General features: G+C 42.8%; 1 protein-coding gene across 14 annotated transcripts in view; it reads right to left on the minus strand.

Annotated features, from left to right (window-relative positions):
• RBFOX1 (RNA binding fox-1 homolog 1) overlaps positions 1-21,066 on the minus strand; it is a 1,503,477-nt gene that overhangs the window by 356,967 nt on the left and 1,125,444 nt on the right. The window contains exon 1 of one of the 14 annotated variants that reach the window (XM_045820709.1): positions 11,805-12,044. The exons of the other annotated variants lie outside the window; for them this stretch is intronic. Within the exon in view, the coding sequence (XP_045676665.1) occupies positions 11,805-11,948 (144 nt within the window). The 5' untranslated portion in view covers positions 11,949-12,044. Of the gene's footprint in view, positions 1-11,804; positions 12,045-21,066 lie in introns of those variants that run through there. 14 annotated transcript variants of the gene reach the window in all.

A 21,066-nucleotide genomic window follows, 5' to 3' on the forward strand; every position in this document is an offset into this window, starting at 1 on the left:
CAGAATAAAGGGATGTTTATTTGGGTGAATCGCCGGCTTTGCACAAATCCCAAGTGCTAATTGCATAATGGGTCTTTACAAAATGCCATAATATGGGTTCGGCTGGTTTCTCTGTTTTCGGTTTGAAAAATAGATTGTTTAATAACCCATCAAAGCTATATGTAAACCAAGCAAACAACAGAGCAGATGTTGACTGCTGTCTTGTGCCTCGTAGACATAATTAAAGACAATGAGACACTCACGCATTCATATAACAGAGGACAAATGCAAACACGAAAATCAGTACAATATGAATGTGAGCTGCATTTGCTGGACACCTGCTTTCTCAGCCCAAGATGTTGTATCATATTTCACAGGATGAAAAATGTTTCTAATAACCACTATTTACTTATGTAATTGTGTACATTTTGCCCTCCACTTCTCAGGAAGACAAAGCTGGAAAAAAAAAAAGCCTAGTCTTTTCAATTGAGTATTTGTTTCAATTTCATAACCACTGATTATGACCCTGGATGGCTTCAAAGAACATTTTTAATTTTCTCATGAGCAAAAGCGTTCACAAAAATCAGTTAGCCCGAACTTTCACATTTATAAAAGAAATTCAAACCCCGGTTTGGGTGGGAGTAGGTTGGGGCTTTATTCACTTTTCTTTGCCTTCATCTGTTCATGTATTTTTTAGGAATTCTACTAAATTGAGATGTTTATTTCCTAAAAACCTAACAAATCTTTGTTAGGCATATGAAGAGTTCACCTTATTCAAAAACAATTCTGCTAGACAGAATATTTAAAGTATCATTCTAATTTTCTGGTTATTTTGTTTTCCCCTCAAACTCCTACTCAGAGATCTGCTAGTTTTCAGTTTTTCGTTCTATAGTGGAAGAAATATAACCACAGAAAATGGAACACATGACATAATTAAGAGAATGCAAGTGTAATCAAAAAAAGAAAAGAAAAACAGGGCTTTTCTCTGTTAATATCTGGAAAAAGTAACTGAGGCTTCCAAATATATCATTTGATCATATCATTTTTCCTCTTCTGATTAGGAAAAACAAAAGCTGAAGTTAAAAATCAGCTTTCTATAGCTTCCCATGCAGGAGAAATTTTCCTAGATCCAGAATTCTCAATTCAGAAAATAAATGTCCTCACTCATTTTCAAAATGATAAGAATTTGCACAATTACGTAGAATTTGTAGAATTCTTTTTCTATAAAGAATTGAATTTTCTTAAAGCCTCCAAAATCCCATTGTTTGAAAGGTCACATGATGTTCCCAGTGACTTGTAGGGAACGGTGATGCTGTCTACATTACACTCACCCATCTCCCTTGCCTGCCGTTTTTGATGATTTGAAGGGAAGGGGGATCCTAATGTGATCTGCATCTCTTTATGTTAATGAAATGGTGCTAGCCCATTTTCCCAGACAATACCGTAAAGCATAAACACCAAATGGGGAACAAATAGGGCCGTGATGCCACTGTGAAACAATCAACCCTGACACACCTACGACAGACCACATCCCCTCTTTCGTTCATTCTTTAATGTCCCTAGGTGAATCTGATTAAACACATACACACACATGCACGCACACGTGTAAATGCATACAGGATCTCAGAAGCTCTGGAAGGCTGTAAAACATTAAATTCTCTTGATTTATGGAGCAGCCTGCACTGCATTGAGCAAAACAGCATGGCAATCTGGGGCCCCACTCCCAGAAATTCCTTTATGAACATGACCAGCCCCCGCAAGTGAACAAAAGCAGTGGTGCAGGGTGTATAAATCATTAATACGGTGCCCGGCAGTGACTGCATTTCCTGTGTTAGTTGGAGAGCTCCTCAGCACAATGGGGATTTGGGGATTGGAATTGGCTGCGGAGAAATGCACTCCATCATCCTCGGAGCAGATATGCTTCCCATCAGCCTTGCTCTCTTTCTCTTCCCCACCCTCTCCAAGTCTGACAGCCTCACACTGTGTTGTAATTTATTCAACAGTAATCATAATGACTTAAAAATAAAATCACGAGAAAGCTTCAAAGTTGAAAGCTCTCCCCACTGACTCCCTTTCTGACAAGTTTTGCCTTTGAAAGAAAAGAGAAATGAGGACTCTTGGTTGAGAGGAGCTGTTTTTCCATAATGATGGGCTAGCAGGGGCCTGGGTGAATCTTGCAGAACCAGCAGTCTGAATGGGACAGCAGAGTGTGGGTTCTGGAGCAGGGCAGTCTGGTTTCCCATATCGCCTCTTCCATGTACCTGACTCAGATCCTCATCGAGGAAAACGAAACGAGTCCTCTCAACTCCCTGGAGACCTTTTGTGGGGGATTAAATGAGGTAATCCATGTGAAAGTGCTTCGTAGTGTGCTTGTCACATAGCACTCTATAAAAGTTATTGATTGTTTCATTATTTTAATTATTTTATTATTATCATCATCGTTGCTGAGGCTGGCTGGATTCTCAGGCTACCTAAGGGATCTTACAAGAGGCATCTCCTACTGTTTACAGAACAGACTCACTTTTTGAATGGAACCAAAAGGAGGCTAAAAAAAAAGAAGAAAAGAAAGAGAAAAAGAGTTCTCAAGAATCCTGAGTCACATGCTCTGAATGGAGACCCCCAGTGGAAAGTCACGCCATTGCACTATGAAGAAGGAATTTCTCTACTCCTGCTTTAACTGTTTATTGCAAACAGAAAAAAAAAGAGGGGGTGAGGGAGGAAAGCAATAAAGCAAGCAGAAAAAATTCCATAGTTTTGTGCAGATTATTTGGATGAGAGCATCTGTCAGCTGATTTAAGTACAGACAATACATGGATTCAAAGCAAACTCATTTGCAGGAGGGCTTCTGTGTTTCCAGAAATTCAGAAGTGGCCCAGATGAAGAGAGATGTGAAACTAGGAGAGCCACTCCTCATTCTTTTGCTTCAGGATAAAGAGAACAAATGATCAAGCAGCAGCGGGACACATGCTCCCTCTCATAGGACAGAACCAAGATCTGAAAATGCACGTGTCAGTCGGACAGTCCATCCTCAAACTAGGGCATTTGCCAAGGCACCAGTGCCAAGCACTTAAGCACCACCAGGCCCCAGAAAAATTCCCCTGGACTCTCCCAGGTGACAATCCACACATTAGCAGGCACCTGCCACATTCAAGTTTGTGGGAATATACTTCAACGTGTGGCCCAGTCCCCTGTATCACAGAATAATGACATTCTGAATAGAAATAAATGAAGCCCCTGCAGTGTGATTCTGTCAGCTTTTGAAAGTAAATAACTTTGCTACTGACAAGAGCAAGACAATTTTTATTTTCCCTCCTCCTGTCACAGGGCATTAATTGAGATGTGCAGCCACATTACAACCAACACCGCCAGCAGGACTGACAGTTGACAGTAGAGAAACACAGAAGAGGTAGAAGAAGCCAAGGAACCTGGGAGAGACACCCATGTGCCTTGGGTCTGTGTCCTTGGCAGACCCTGGGGCATATACCACATTGATTTGGGGGAGATAAAACATCTTGTTCAGCTTCAGTAAACAGGTGCAGCCCTTCTTTAACATAAGCATTTGCTCATTCATTCTTTCATTCATTCTTTCACTTCTTTAATAAAAGACTATTGGCTGCTCATCACATACCAGGCACTGTTAAGTGTTTCCATCTGGATCTTACAAAGGTATGTACAAATCTTACAAAGAACAGTTATAAAATGGTTGTTCTTAACCCCATTTTCCCAAAGAAGCAATTAAAGCTCTGAATCAAGTAAAGCCACTTTTGCTCAATCTAGTTGGGTCAGCTAATCAAATAACAGAGTTTGGATTAAGCTTTTAGTTCATGACTTCTGTCCTACATAGGACTCCAGAGATAGCAATATTTTGTTAAAGTATGCTTTGTGGGTGGGGGAAGCTGACATCACCTGGTTCTAAAATGACATAGGTTTTTCACCTAAATCTTGTAAGATCCTGGAGATGGACAGTTGACTACTGCAAAGTGTGGACCTCACTGCTCATTCCATTTTTAAATATCAGTATTGTTCACTGTTAATGAAAGACTCATGGAGAAGGGGGAAATCTCCCAGCTCTCAGCCTTGCATCAGAGAAAAGCTCGCCTCATGCCTGGATTCAGGCAGAGCAGTAGCAATCAGAACGACCGAAGAGAAGAGTGAGATATTTGCTGTTGCTTTGATAAGGGGGCCCTAGTCCTCGAGGTGAAGCCTGGGCAAACATCAAACACCAAAAAAGAAAAGTCTCATTAAGATGAAACCTTTTGTGCATTTACTCATCAGGACTGGGAAATCTGAGGCACTTAAATCCTACGGCTGCCTGTACTTTGTTCCATAGCTGCAATGGAGAAAAAAAAAAGTCATTACATCTCTCTGGGAACACACACTAACCTTCTGAATGCTTTTCAGTCTGGCTCCAATTCCTAATTTTGATTCTGTGTGTGTTTAAACACAACATAAAGAACAGAAGCAAAACGGCAAGAGACTCTTCCTCACCTAGAGCCTGGTCCCGTGTTAGAAACCACAGCACTGCACACCGCCACCCCAGCCCCATTTTCTCCAAGCCCCTGCACGCTGTAGGTGTTGGATATATGCCTGCTTTCCTTTGCTGTGTACTCTGACTGCTGCTCTGCCAGACGGGAGGAAGGTGATGCAAAGCAGATAACTAGAGTCTTCCTCTTTGCAAAATGGGTCAGGGGAGAAATGAAGGATTCTGTGCCAGACATGAACAGGGATTCCTGGGAAATTCAATGGACCCAGCCGATGTATTCCAAGGTGTGGTACTGCACTGATGTCTCACAAGACGGCACAAGGATGAACAATTTAATAGACCCTCCATGAGGATGGAGGCCATTGCTTACTGAGAAAGCCTGGAAGAGCAACTGGCACCTAAAAGTTCAATAAACATGGAATGAATGAATGAATGAATATGTGAATGAATATTTGAATGTATATTAGAAAAAATATCACAGCTGGAATTCTGTGACTACTTTGTTTTGAGCAAATCTACTTTTAAGTTCAAAATATAAGTTGATTCTAAAACTATTAGGTAGATATCAACTGTGATGATGAGTGAATTAGTAAAAATTAGTAATTAGAAAGGGGATGCCTGAATGCCTGAACTTTCAGAATCAGTGGCCCCCATTCATTGCTTTCAAAGTACAAGCCCATTGTCTAAGTACCTTGATGAGGTTTTAAAAGACATCACCCAGACTCTTGATGTTCCACATTAACGTCTTTCTTAAGGTTCCCATTAAAACCCTTTCACTACCTCTGATCCTGAAACCTATTTCCAAAAGCCCCTGAGTGTCTCAAGAATTCAGGAGTGGTCTTCTCTCATTTGATCAAGGAGCATTCATTTCCATCATTTCACATCTCCAGTATGGCCCCAGAGGACAACAGAAACTACTGCAGAGACTACCACTTGCCGTGTGACCCGATTCTACCACTTACAGTGTCCTTATGCTCTTGGCAGCATGCACTCTCTTTTGCAGTCAAAGCAGATGAACTTCCCTTCCCCACTCTTAGAAAACCTTTCTCAACTCTTCACATGCCTAATGCTCCCTTTTTCCTCAGATCAGGAAGATCATTGCCTCCTTAGTGAGACCCAAGCTGACCCACCTGTCAGATAAACCCCGACAAGCAACAAGAGTCCACTAATCCTTCATCCCATTACCCTGTTTATTGCCTGAACAGCACTCTCTCAAATCTGAAAATACATTCTCAATTCACATTTGCATCATCTATGCTTTTTTTACTGGAATGCCATCTCCATGGTGGCAAGGACCTTTCCTAATTGATTTGGTGCAATATTCTTAATGCATAGAAACAATTTTTTTGCATGGCCAAGTGAAAGAAAAAATAAATGAGTGAATATGTTGTCATATAAGTCTATATAATGGGTAGCAATCACTGCCTCCTCTTGCTTCTAAGGTTCTAGAAAGTCCAAATGCACTCATTCATTCATGCCTTAAATTTTTTTGAACAACTACTACATATTAGACTTTATTCTAGGAATTGTGGGCAGAGTAAGAGACAGAAAGAAAAAGCCTCTGCCACCTTATAGTCTAGCAGGTCAGAAAAGGCACAGCAAAAGTGCTCTGTGAACTGTCTGGTGAAGAAATGCAAATTCAGAGAGGGATCAGGAGTGAGAACCCAGGCAATGGAAAGCAGTCGTTCTGCTCTTTTTCAGCCAGGACCAATCAATCCGGGCCACAGTGTGCCAGGATCAGAAACAGCATCAAGATCCCCTTTTCCTAAATGTTTTCCGTTGCCAGAATGTTCCAACCATATAAGCTTTTTCCTAACCCCAACCTGGGGTTGCGGTGGAGGAGTCCTTCAGAAAGTCTCCTCTGCAACAGTCTCTCTCTGTGGGAGTAGCCTGCAGGTTCGCTGCTCATTTCCCCAGCTCACTTGCACTCAGCATGGTTGAAAGGCCAAGGCCAGGGCCCTCCTGAGCTATTGTGCCTGAGAGCTGACCTTATTTGACACAGCCCCTCTCAATGGGACAAGCCACATCATGCAGACAGCCACAGGCCAAGATGCAGCCCTGCAAAGTTCTCTTGAGCAGCTCCCGGAAATAAGAAACTTTATTGATGAATGGAACTTTGTTGGCTTTTCTTAATTGAATTAAACAGCACACTGGGACACCTCTCCCGTCCATTAGGAAGGTCTCTGCAGATGGGGCAATTACTCCCACACTTTGTCAGCTCTGCCTCATTCACAGGATGACATCTCCCACATCTCCCAGCCCCCTGAGGCACAAATGCACCAACCTGATTTTGTTTACAATGCTGCAATCTCTTTCTCTTCCAGAAGACTATTATTTGCCTGACAAACTACACTGTTTTTACCCGGCCAATATGAATAAACAAGCATTATGTTTTTTCTCTTGGGGCAGAGAGCCTGGTTAAATGAATCAGAAAACCCTAAAAAAGATTGTCTACCCTCAGTCCATCAGCTACTGGACAATTACTCAAGGGCCAGCTGTAAGGAAAACAGATGGCGTGTGAGCACTAAGAACATGGGCTGTCTCTGCTGGGCAGAGGCAGGAGCGGCCGTTGTAGGTTCGGACACAGAATCCACCTGAAATGGCAGGTAGAGCCTCTGACTGGGGCAGGATTCAGTCCGTGGACTAACAGATGTTTAATGTGAAATAATCCTAAGGCACAGGCACACCAAGTAACCCTGCAGGCAATACCCACCCCCTTCCACAGGTTCCTGAAATGGGAGAAATGGGGAACCCCAGCCCAGCCGAGATAGGGGCCTTATCTGGCCAAGAGGAGCCCAGCATGTCATGCCTTCTCCCCTGATTTGGAAAAATGAGAGCCACCAGGATGATTGATTAATGAACCAGTTCATAACAGGGTCTCTCCAGGAGGAAACCGAGGGAACCATGTTGTACTGGACAGTCGCTCAGGCCTAGGAATGTGCTTATTCCGGCCACTTACATTCCTTAAACAATTCAGACATGAAGATAATCTATTCTAATTCTTTTCTGCATTATTGACACTATTGACTACCCCCAATCCACAGCACGATCTAATAAATCAACATGAGATTAAGCCAAGAAGAAAGAAGGTGATAAAATGCCATTTGGTACCCTATAAATCATCGGGCTGAGCAGCACAAGGTAAGTAACTGCAATGAGAATTGAACTTGTCTACGCAGCCATGATTGTTATGGTCTACCGAACGTCCCCAAATTTATAACCGCGGCAGGTGCAAGGGGTGACCCCCCTCCTACAACCTTCGTGTGAGAGCCCATCTTCCCAGTGACTCTGTACTGAGCACCGCTTTCTAATTAAAGACAGAGAGGGTTGATATGCAGGTTTCAGTTCAATTGCTTTCGATCTGAAGATGTCCACAGTGAGCAATGGCTTCATTTACCAGGAATTACCCTTTGTACAAACCACTTCACTATTTAAAACAAACCACATGGATCATCATTAAGTGGGAAAAATTACCAATCTTCAGATATCGACAGTGGCATGGCCCACTTTGGAGGCCCCTTTCCCCCTCTGTTTAATGTGGATTTTAAGCATTTCACCTGTTTTTAAATTCAGGCTGATAAAAGTGTTCTGGGTGAACAGGATCAGACAGATGAGACACTTTCTGAGAAGCATATTGGAAGACCAGGATAGGGGTTCAGGAACAGGGAAAATTAAATTCATATGCTACTTATGCTTTTTCATGGGGTTGGAAGTCAGTGTGAACCGTAGCTCTCGAGGCAGCCCAGCAAGATGTGAGCATCACAGAACAAACCTCATCCGCTCTGTCCTTGGCCTCGCCATGCATTCCACATGATGGATGCTCTTTGCTGTGCTCCCCATGACTTAGAATGTGTATCCTGCATGTCTAATTTTTGTGTTGTATGTGTGTGATTGTTTTCTATTTTTCTCTGTGAGGAAAACAAAACATATTCTCTTTTGAATCCACTCTTCACAAAGCCTCAAATTTGGAATTGTATTCAGAATTTTCCCTCGAAACAAAAAATGTTTACATGAGTACTCACTTTGAAACTCTGGGGAGATTCTGTATTGGGTATCTATGTGAGTTTGAAGTTCACCTGAGAAAAAGATTCACGAGCAAAGAAGGCACAATAAAACCTCTGCAGTGTGCTAACAATGGGAACTGAAGCAGAGACTTTCCCAGGACAGCAAGATTAAAACTGGCTGCTCTGGTGACTCGCCTGTCCCATCTGAGAATGCTCTACAAGACACATGCTATACACTAGAGGGACAAAGGTGTGTGTACTCACATATGTGTACATCATTGTACTTGGTACCGCAGTGCCAAGAGGACTGTGCAACACTATACCACCTTGCAACTCTAAACTGTAGTAACATCTCCAATGTTAAAAGAAAGAAGAAAGAGAAAATAAAAAATATATATAACCATAGCAAAATGCCTACCAAAGGTAGAGTTACTGGGATATAAATAAATGAAATGGATTATCCTAAACAATTTAAACACCCAAGTTGGGCTGAATAAATAAGTTCTTTGTGGCAAAAGGGTTATATTGTTCTCATGTGGTCATTCAGAGGAGACTTGGATGCTGAGGTATCCCAACTGATTTTTATTTTTTATGAGTTGTCTTAGGAACAAATCTGGGAGACTTTAGGAAGAAAGGTTGGATGTCAGGAGTGAGGCAAAGAAAGCAAATGATGAAGTAATTTTCCTTTGATATTGGATGAAAAATAAGCACCATATGAAACTTCATTCCAGGAAATCATATTTCACTGAAGATTCTGTGGCCCCTAATGAGAGCTAGCAATTTTACAAAACAAAACAATAAAGGCTCCAAAATAAGATAGTTGGTCTTAACTATTCTCTTATGTAATTGGTGATCTGAATGAGAAACATCCCTGAAATATGTTTATTCATAAATAATAATACAATGAAAGGTTTTCAATACAGATATTATTTATCATAGATGCAGCTTGATTTTATCAACTTTGTGAGTATAGATCATCACAATTAAATAGAGATACAATTATAGCTAGAGATTCATAGTAGATAGAAAATACAGTGGCCATGTATAGATAGAAGATGTATAGATTGTATCCGTAAGTGGTTGTGGTAATTGAAGCGAACTGTTTCTCACCCTTAATCAGCCAGTTGTCTGGGCTGCCAAATAAAAGCTACGACATGAGACTTCTATACAAACTGTGATGACAGCAGTGACTGGAAGGGATGACCTAAAGGTATGGCTCTCCAATCCTGAAAGTGCACCTTTAGGAATGGTGGGAGGTGCTGATAGAAAACCTGACTCTCAATGAGGCAGGCAAAAATAAATGTCCGCTTGCACTGTACTTCAGGCATTTAGTGAAACTCAGAAAACATACATACATTCACACACACACCCCCCACATTCTGACATTGTGTCACAGCATCAGCTCATCACCAGTTCCACTCAAAGCACTCCATGCTCTTTTGAGAGGGAGGTGTGTGCCATAGCACATTTCAAAACCCACCTCTGTCTGTCTTCTTATGGGACCATGATACTGATTTAGCCACTTCTAAATATTTGCCACGGCTGTCAACATTCCCTTCGAGCCTCCCCTTTCCCAAGCAGGAGTCTTGGAAGAGACTGCCAGACAGATGCTGAGAACCCCTGCGTTTATCCTCTATACTTGTCCTTTTCCTGGCAAGAACAGCCTCCCACTCAAAGTCACTCTCCTCCTTCCTAAGTTGTGCCTGCATGGGCAAACCAATTTAACAATCTAGAAGGAAGAAAGACCAATTTATTAAAAAAGAATAATGCACAACGAGACTGTGAGAACGCTGAATGGCTAGAGCATTCTACTTGTTAGGCAATGCTGTTCAAATTGATTAATAAATACTATGAAAGAAGTGAATGTAGGAGGCAAAAGATCAACTCATATTAATAATTAGATTAAATTCAACTAAGGCTGAGCATCTGTAGAAATGCTCATTAGAATACGGGTAACTGGTGTTAAACACACACACACACAGTGAAGACACAGAAATGGAAGAAGCAGATGAAATGTTTCCTGGCACAATTTACTTAAAGAGAAATGGAATAAAATAATATTTAAAAGGATAAACCAATTTCTTCCCAAGATATTAAAATTATATAAAAAGGCTGTTCTCAAAAAGACTTGCAATAGAAAATGTACCTAAAAAATATTTTCTGGAGGCAACCAACTTGATCACAAATTACCCAGGTGTTCAAAACAGAATCTTGACATTTTATAATCCATACATTCCTATAACAGACTGACATGGAGAGTCTTTGGAGAGGAAACCCCCTGTCTGGACACTTATGAAGGAACTTCAGTACACCACAACCACACATAGTTGACAAATGGTACTCTGGAAGGGAGTCCATCAAAAAACCGGATAAAATGACTGCAATCACTGTTAACTCTTCCTCCAGCAGGATGGGGCAGGGAGAAGGATTCCCATCTGCACACAAAAAAATACTTCTATCTCTGCCAGTCGCATCCACAGCCCCTGCCCAGTGAGAGAAAACTGAGCTTGTCACCCCCTCCCTCTCAAGGCCACATTGAGCTGTCCCCCAAACCCAGAAACCAACTTAAGCAGCAGCTCTACTAGTGAAGCACAGAGAGACAGAGAAGGTCCACGGGAAACACCCAGAGGAAGAAACACAATGAAAGATTCTGAAATGTACACAGAATGGAAAACAAACACAAAATCTCACAGCAAGACCATTAAGGGAGAGTGGAGGAAGAAAAAAGAATTTTAAAGCCTTTACACGCAGTAACAAAGACAGCATCCTAAACAGTTCGCCTTCATCACAGCACTGCCAGGGAGTTTGGAGGCAGATTCTGGGGCTGACTCCCTCCAGAAACCCAAGGGCTCTGATTCCAAAAGCAACTGAAGATAGCACCATACAGACAAACTTAAGAAAACAAAAATACTGAGCACACACACACATACATATATGTTTTTTCACTCCCTATTAAAGCTGCTGAATTGAAACTGCAAGCACCAAATGCCTCCAGAAAGATCCAAACTCTTGGCATCAGAGGGGGTAGACTCAGATCACCACCGACGCACTGGCACGAGAAAGATGCGAGTAAGGCGAAGGCAGTTTGCAATTTCAACTCCTGTTACCCAAGCTTGGAAACAGGCTCTCAAAGTATGCACAGAGGGGCACAGACCGCTGGGCGCGGGGCACAGACAGCTGGGGTCCTTGGAAAATGAGGGGCTCCAACGCAGCCCGCCTGTCCAAAAGCAAGAGCCCCCTCCCAATCCCCTCCGAGGTTCCAAAGCACAGCCCAGCGACGCGGGGACCGAGTCCGTGAGCCTGGGAAGCAGCCACCGAGGGCAAGCCGCGCGCCTTACCTGCTGTAAGTACATAAAAGTCAAGGCACACGAGAGCTGGGGACACATGCCCACGTTGGGGAGCGCCACGCAGGTGGCCCCCGTCAGAGGATGCTGCATTTTGTCTCTCTGGCGCCCGCCGATCACGAGTGGGGACGCTCTCATGCAATCACGCCGTTCTTTGCTTGGACGCTACAATTTTTTTTTCTTTTTAATTTTGCTGATTATCTAAGTCAAACCCCGGTGGCTGCAGCTCTGTTCTTCCTTCTCTCTCTCTCTCTCTCTCTCTCTCTCTCTCTCTCTCTCTCTCTCTCTCTCTCTCCCTCTCTCTTGTCTTTCCCCCCCCTCCCCCCCGCTGCACAGTGCGCGTCCCTCCTCCCTCTCTTTCCTTCTTTCCTTTGGGTTTGCTAGAACCCAGCGTTCATCTGCCTCCAACTAAGACACTTGAGAAGGTCAGGAAACTATTTTGCTTCCTTCGTGGCTATATCTTTGTGTGTGTGTGTGGTTGTTGGGCCCTGCTTTCTGATGCCCCTCAAAGTGGCAGGTGCCCCCGCCGTCCCCCGCCCCCCCCCCCGCGAAGATGAAAGAACAAGCAAAGGCAACTTCTATGAAAGGTAGAGGGGGTGGCTGCCCTCCTGTAGGTGTTGAGTCGAGGGGGGTAGAGCTAAGGGTGAGAGAGAGGGAGGGGGAAAAGGAGAGGGGGAAGGGAGAGAGAGGGGGAGAGAGAGAGAGAGAGAGAGAGAGAGAGAGAGAGAGAGAGAGAGAGAGAGAGAGAGAGAATTTGACTCACACTGAGGCTCACTCCAGTTGGTCCTGATCTGATGCTGCGTGCCTCCTCATTTGTCAAATGGGTCCAGGGAAGGATTGGGAGTGTGTGTGTGTGTGTGTGTGTGTTTCTTTTTCCCTCCCCTTTGCCTTTTTTTCTTTAAACGACTCACCAAAATTCAAATTGTGTCTGCTAAAAATCTCCGCGGGGCGGGCGAGGCAGCGAGTGAGCGAGCACCCTACATCGCCAGCACCCAGGCAAGCTGGGCAATTCACGCGATTGTCCAGCTGGGACCCAGAGTCTTAGATTTGGGTGGCGGTTTGGTTCCTTTGCCTGACTCGTTGACAAATAAACAGGAAAACGGGATTCCCCCTGCTAAAGCGCTGGGACCACTCTAGAGGCTGGGGGCAGGCGGAGCAGGGGCTGCAGGCACCAGAGGCAGGGCAATGTCTGGGACCCCCACCCCCTGGAAGGGCTGCAGAGGCGGCGATGCTCTCCCAGGCGTTTGGGGCGCAGCTTTCCCTGGGCGCCTTGCCTAGGCTGGGCAGGAAGCAGCCGGCACACCAACAAGCCCGGAGCCGCTGAGTGGGAGAAACCACCCTGGCTGGCGTGGAAATGAAGCCTGTTGGACTAAGTAACGTCAGCCCCTGGTGAATGCAAGGGGGGGCTTCTTCCAGCTTAGAATCCCCACTCTTCTCAAATTATAAATGCACAGGGCGGGGAAGTCCATGTCTGATAAGAGATTACTCTGTGGGCTACAGCAGCCAAATGACAACGGTTTATTTATTTTATTTTTTTCCTGCCTCACCAGCCCTCCTTGGCCAAATTAGCATTCTGCTCTTGCAGAAGGGTCTCCCCCCTCCCTTTTATTTTATGAAGTAATAATTATTCATTAGTAGATTTTGTTAGTCTTTATGCAATAAAATGGGATGTGATCTGCAAATCAAAAGAAAATTTTAAGACTCTAACACACCCTTGGTCCTCATAGAAAAGAAAAGGCATGCTTTTGGCGTGGTTAGTTTGTGATCCTGCTATATTGTGTGATACAGATTGTGACCCAGTAACTAGATTTCCTTTTTCATTTTCAGAGCAAGAGGCTGTCTGAACAGCATCTTTTCTGATTGTTTGGGTTCCCTACATGACACCTTGCTTCAGGCTCACCAGTGTCCTGTAAGGCAGACACACTCTGAAAGTGCTGGAGGACCCTCGGGAAGGAGCACTTCAGGCAGAGCCCAGGACTGGCCCTGGGGTACCCCTGACATCTCCGTGGGGCTCGCAGGGACACCCTTGGCCAAAAGACAGCTTCTGAACTGAGCCATTAGTTCGCAAGACACAATTCCCTTTGCTGGCTAATCAAAATGCTTTCTGAAGAAAGCAAATTAATGATACCACAGCTCCATTTTTTTGTTGTTCTGTTCTGAAATGCCATCAATAACTATAAAGTCTTCCCTATGCCGAACACTAGGCCCCAGCCAGGCTGTTTCTCTCTATTCCTCACCCTCCGACACCCTGCAACACACACATCCCATCCGTTTAGAGGGAATACAGGGGCATGGTTAAGCCTAAGTGAACTGATATGGGCGATCAGGGAAGTACAGGCTGGTATTTTATGTATTTTTTGGGGGGGGGGGTTGGCAGTGGTTAGTTTGAAAAATTGGTGCTGTATATATTATCTGAGAGATCATATTCATCAGCTAAGGTCTGATTCACAGACAAAATGTTCCCCTCTTTTCTGTCTTCTTATTTTTTTCTTACTTTCTGCCTGTCTTTTATTTTTTCTAAATTTTGCAATTCATAAAATCAAAAGAAAAGCCACTCTGCAAAAGGTAGAATGGAATAAAGGGTCAAAGATCCCGCCTGTCCGATCCCGACTCTCCCTCTCCCACTCCTTCCTTTTGCCTCCAACACTGCTGTGCTGACAGGGGTTCACCCTACTTTCCTTCACTTTTTTTCTCACTGACATTGCCAAAGCCCGAGAATACCCCGAAAAGAGGACAGACTTTTCCCTTCAGCTCATTTTCATAAGAAACACGATAAATAATACATGGCACTTTAATAAGACCTTATCTGAATGGTTTAATGAAAAACAAATACATTACATAAGGAACCCATAACTGCTCTCAGATGCCCTGAGCAAACTCTGGTTTTCCAGTCCGTTTTCTCCCCAAAGTTGAAAGTGCTCAGTGCTGATTGGATTCCTACAGACCCATTTTGCATAATGGCTCAGACTTCCCCTTAAACTTGGGTCTTCACAGTCAGGCACATTGGGAGTCTGCAAAGTGAGACAATGGGATCCAAAGCTTTTAAATGCAGGTCACAATGATTTGGGGCTACACTCTGTCCTCTGGACAGCTACATCCCCACATCCCCACACAAGCATGGTTGCACACAGAGACAAGTACGCACCTATCCTCAAGATACCTGCTTACAGGATCGGTAGGAAAGCTTTTACAGGGGTGACTATCAGTGCACATCAATCAGGAACAGAACACTTGATGACCCCAGATGAAATGGTGACACCCTAGTTGCCACTGTTGCTCACTCAATGCCAAAACTCAGCCAGGCTTTTAAGCAGCATCTGAGATAGAATTTAAATTTCATCTTAACAAAAACTGAGGAAAAGCCACACCAATGCTACTAGCTCCAAAACAATTCAACTATATCAATAAATGGGAGAAGTGGGGGAAAATAGCCTTCTTTGCCTACAAAGTATCCTGGGGGACTCAGTATCACTAGGGAATATATGTTGCATGCACATGCAAGGGCCACCCTCGTGCCTTTCAGCCACAAGGATCCTTAACTGAGTGGCTGTACATACCCTGTGGAGGGCAGAGAGAGTGCTGGAAAACCTGCAATGGCAATGCCACCTCCCAGTGATACTTCCTTAGGCAGAAGGTAACAGCTCACATTGTAATTCAATCCACAGAAGAGTATTTGTAACTTTAACTTCACTCAAATTTGCCAGCTATTTAAATGAAAACAGGAAATTGTTGTCTTTTCTCTCTTTCACAATTCTTTATTATACTAATTTCCTAAGGCTGTCAAAAAGCCAGACACTTAGCCTAAGGAAGATCTTCTATGGGAGTTGCAGTGCATCAGAACAACAAAAACTCCAGTTAGACTGAAGGAAGGACTTCGTGGTCTTAAATGTAATTATCCAAACTGGGGTTAGCTTGAGACAGTGTCAGAGTGGTTTAGATGTTACTCTTACTTCCAAACACAGGCAGCTACATAGTTTCAATCTTCAGTAACATGAGAATGAAAGTGTCTATAGAAATGTTGTTATTTATTGTCTCCATCATGAGCACTTTGTCACTTACTTGTTGAAACACACTATATTTGGTTAGTGTTGATTATACTTCCAGGCACCGTTCTGGTCCCTAGGGCTATAGCCATGTAGAAGGACAAAGATCCCTAAGATCACAGAGCTTACAATCTAAGGCAGGGGTGCAGATAATAAAAAATAAAGATAAGAAAAATTAAATTGTACAGAATATAGAAAGTGGTAAGTGCTATAGAAAAAAATCAAAGAAAGAACAGGATTGGGGGATGAGGGATATCTGAGGTTAGAAGGGTAGGGCAGGTGGAAGCAGCACTGTGTAAAAGTGTGCTTGCTTTGCAAATGCAGCTTCAGCTTCCAGAAAAGCCTCCTGCACCCTCACCCCTTTCAATCTGTTTGCCAGGCCCCACATTTTTCTAATGTACTAATTCTGGAGCTCTTTTGGGTCAGTCTACCAAGAGTGGTAGTGGGAAGTCTGCCACTTCTAGTGACAAAAATTGAAAACATTTTCACCTGCAGGTTTAACTACTTAAAATGCAGGATGTAATATGTTATCTGACATATAGTAGGCACTGAGAAAATATTGAATTGGTGGATAGATGGATGAATATAACAGGAATTTGGACTGAAATGATATTGACCTATTGTTTTTTTTCTGCTCAAGAAATTCAAGAATTCTGAGATGTTTTAAACTTTTTTATTTTATTTTAACTCTCTGGATGTTAAGCTGGTCCCTGAGCCTCCGGAATGAGGTCTCAGCTCCTGATGGTCTTCTGAGCTGCCCTGCAGAAGCTCCATTTCTTGGATACGGTTTTCCTGGCAAACACATGCTCACTCCAGGGCACAGAGTTGGAGGGCCGACAGTTCGGCTGCTCTGATGAGCATGGTTCTCCTCTCTCCAAAGAAAGAGCTGCAGCTCAGGCAAAACTGATTCCATAGGTTCCAGATAATCACTTTGCATATAATGACAGGATTGCAGCGGGAGATTAGAGGCTGCGTCTGTGTTCAGGATCCTCAAACACCACTAGCTCCCTGGGTGTGAGGTGTCTATGAGACCAGGACTAAACGAACAAAAATCCAAATATACAAACGATGCCCAGCTCACAACTAACTCTCACTACAAAAGCTCTTTTCAAAATTACGTTGGTTGTTTAGAACAGTTTGCTGCATGCAATCTTTTGTTCACAAGAGTGGCATCAATCAATAAATAAAATCAACTAACTAAACAAATATAAGTGCTTACCAGCACTATCTAGAATTGATGTGGTAGAGAAATGGGTAATCTCAAATACAGACAGTGAGACTCAAAACTGGTAAGGTCCTGGAGACAGTTTAGCACCCATGTTCAAAATTTAAAATATGCATATTTTTTCACCCTAATTATTCCAGTTCCCTGTATCTCCCTGCAGAAAATCTGAGATGGACACAGACATGCATGTAGCAGGATAGTCCTTCCAGCTTTGCCTACAAAAGCAATAGGGCAATAGTACAGTACATTCGGGCACATGCATATAGTGCAGCTGCTAGAAAGGGTGAGGTATGTCTGAATGTCTTCCCTTGCAAAAACTTCTTTAGGGAAGGTTTTTCCAATGTTTCAGAGCATACATAATAACATTTTGCATGTGAAAACCAAACAAAACCAACCCCAAACAACAAAAACTACACTCTCTTTATGTCCATATGTGTGCATATGGACATATACACAGATAAAAGTGGGAGCATACCCATGGTGGAGTGTTCCAGGTCTACGGAAACACAAAACCTGGGCTTGCAGCCAAGGTTTGCTTGCTATAAAACATGTGAAGGTGGACATATGAAATAAAAACTCAGGGCCTCAGTTTTTTATTCTTTAAAATGGGGCTAATAATAGCTTCCTCACAGAATTGCAATGATTCTTAAGTTTTTTCTCTAATTCATGATTTATTGTAATAAAGGTTTAAAAACAATAGAAGCATTGCATGAAATTAATGACTTTTTGGCCAAGTTAGTATATTCACACACACACACACACACACACACACACACACACACACACACACACACACACCATATGGTATCATCATCATTTCATAACAGAAAGGGCATTTTGTACCAAAAAGTAAGAAGGACATAATCTCAAAATAAAAGGCAGTCCTTTGAATTGATTAAATTTAGGTCTATTGAAATTTTCAAGCAAACAAAATATAACCAGAGACATTGAAATTAAGAACAAACTGACAGTAACCAGAGGGGAGGTGGGAGAGGATAAAGTAAGGAAAAGAGGAAAGGGTTTTCAGAAACATGTATAAAGGACACATGGACAAAACCAAAGGGGGTAGGATCGAGGATGGGAGGCGGGGATGCGTGGGGATGGGGGAGTGATGGAAGGAAAATGGAGACAACTGTACTTGAACAACAATAAAATTTTTTTCACGAAATTGCCCTTAGTTTTCTCATTTAGCTGTAGTCTGTTGAAAATGCTATTATGGAATCAAATGAATCTCTGGATCAGCATTTGGGAGCCACCGAGATGATGAATGCAATGTGCTTCTTAGCACGGGCACAGGCACAGGCACAACAAGGACCAGCAACACGTGTTCACGGTCATGAGGATGCTTGAACGCCGGGAACACTTACCCTCACTACGCCGGAATAACTACCCTCTTCATCCCCAAAGGCTCACTGCTGCAAAACTAATCAAACAGCTTTCTCATTTCTGAATGTCCTACACCACCGAGAGGCATGCATTTCACATGGGAGAGGCTAAGTAAAGTTCAGATGAATTAGATTTGTGGGATCACCAGAGTTTATTCACTTTCCTCAGTGACACTCAGTTGCAGCCCTGCTCATTCAAGGCCACCTGACAAATGATGACCATGATGGAAGGTCCGGGAACTCTTCCTGGCTCCTCCTAGAAAGGCATGCAGCTTACTGCAGAGTTGGGAACACATCTTTTGGAGTCTCGGTACTTTGGTTGAAGGCTCTGCTGCATAGTTTCTAGAGCTGCTATTAAATGTCTGTGGAGTTATAATCTCATAAAGCCTCAGTTCCACTCTCTCTAAGAGGAAATAAGTATAATTTTGCTTCCTAAATTAAGTTGTTAAGAGATAAAATAAATAATGCAGTACATGTAAATTCTGAGACTGGTGTCTGCCATCTAGTAACCATTCAATGCATATTAGCAAGTATTATTATGAATTATTTTTATTCCCAATCCCTGACCAGGTGATTGCATAAACATTCTCCATTTTTTAAAATTTAATTTAACTTTCTAAAAATGACACAAACAAGACCAACTAACTCTAAATGTAATTTTTGGGGGGACTTTTTTGAAGTGACATGGCATTTATACAAAAATGTGTAGACATCACCTTTCTGCCCCAGTCTTCTGAGTACACACAATTTATTTAATCTTGCTAATGAATCAAATGAACACAAACTCTCACATTAATCCTTGTCAACTAAATTCTTCCCAGCTGGATCTCACAAAATGTCAGGTCAAATCTTTAACTACTTTTTGGAGACTGACAAGGACAACACATGTAAAGAGATTCCTTCTGGCCAGCATGTTATATATACAAGGCCTGTCCAGAAAAAGTCTAACCATTGTTAATATAATCTGGCAGCCGAGGAGAGTGGACTGTGCATACATGAACGATGATGACTTCACTGTACTAGTCAGTGGGGGCAGTGAGCATGTGTACTGTGTGGCGGTCACATTCAAGGTGACAGAGTGAATAGAGCAATGAATCTATATCAAATTTTACTTTAAGCTTGAATATTTCTCCATGAAAACTATCCAGAAGATTCAGAAGGCTGCAGCTATGGACAACTGGTGATTGGCAGCTTCATCATGACAATGCACCCGCTCATGTATCATGTTTGGGGCAGATTTTTTTGGTGAAACATCAAATCACCCAAGTGACTCAGCTCCCCTATAGTTCAGACTACGTGCTCTGAGACTTCTGGCCTTATCCAAAACTAAAATCACCTTTGGAAGGGAAGAGATTTCATACTGTCAGTGAGCTTCAAGAAAATACAACAGGGCAGCTGATGGTGATGGGGAGAACTGTGTGAGGTCCCAACGTACCTGCTTTGAAGGGGACTGAGGTGTTATTTTGTGTACAATGTTTCTTGTATCTTCTTCAGTAAATGTCTCTATTTTTCATATTACATGGCTAGATACCTTCTGGACAGACTTTGTATATCTTCACAAAACTTTCAAAGGAATGATTTTTATAGCCCCAGTTTACAGAAGAAGAAACTGAGGCTGTGAAAATTATATACTGTTTTGCTGATAAGAGACGATGACAGTGTTTTCAATCAGGTCTGTTGATCAAAAAATCCAGAAAGTATTCTTTCCATCACCATGCTATTCCAGCTGTAGTAGAGGATGCTGACTTCAAAATCATCATCATTTTTTCATCATTTACAATATCAAGCACTTCTCTGAAGCATTACTCCATGTCAATTCAGCTGCAATATTTCCTTTTCTTTGCTGGCCACCTAATTTTATAGTATGAAATTTTCCTCACTTTTTCATAGGAGGAGTAAGTCCCACTTCACCCAGTCTATCTTAAGCTCTTCAAAAGTAAAGACCCTGGGTCTATTCTCATTTGATAACACCCCATTATAATCACCCCTTTAAAAATGACAAGTTGCAGAGACAATTTCTATCAGAGCAGGCAACTGACACCTTTCAGGAGAGACCCACGATACACCAGGCAGAACCCCAAATTTGAAAACACCTAGAGCAAGCAAATAACTTAAGTTCCCAGAGGAGCTTTCCCTGAAACAATAGGTTGCAGGAGGTGACAGTAAGGGAGAGTGCAATGTTTGGCACTTGGGAGAGTGGGAGTCTGTTTCCAGTGCACAGGACAGAATGTTAGAGCGTGGGACAAGGGACGGTAGGTGGCAGAGACAAAAACAGCTAAGTGGTGATTTCTCCTAATGAAGAAGTAAGTGGGTGGGGAGGTCTACTTTGGGAAGCCTCCACACCCCACCCACTCTGCGTTGTGGCTTTCTAGAACTTGAGCAAATCTGAAGGCAAACAAAGTCTGCAGAAGATTCTATTTTTCCTCTGTAACAAGCTTAGCTGCAGAGTTCTTTGACCCCATAAATGCTTAGAAATATATGTCTTTATGCAATATAAGTCCCCCTCCAGCCTCTCTTACTAGAAAATGACTTCACCTCTAACATCTCAAGTTCTAACATCTCAATCCCTTTAGAACTTAACCTGCCCAAGGTCCTTTTTGGGC

Source organism: Phyllostomus hastatus, unplaced genomic scaffold (genome assembly GCF_019186645.2).
Source record: "Phyllostomus hastatus isolate PE091 unplaced genomic scaffold, TTU_PhHast_1.1 phas_scaffold_442, whole genome shotgun sequence".
In the NCBI taxonomy this organism is placed as follows: domain Eukaryota; kingdom Metazoa; phylum Chordata; class Mammalia; order Chiroptera; family Phyllostomidae; genus Phyllostomus; species Phyllostomus hastatus.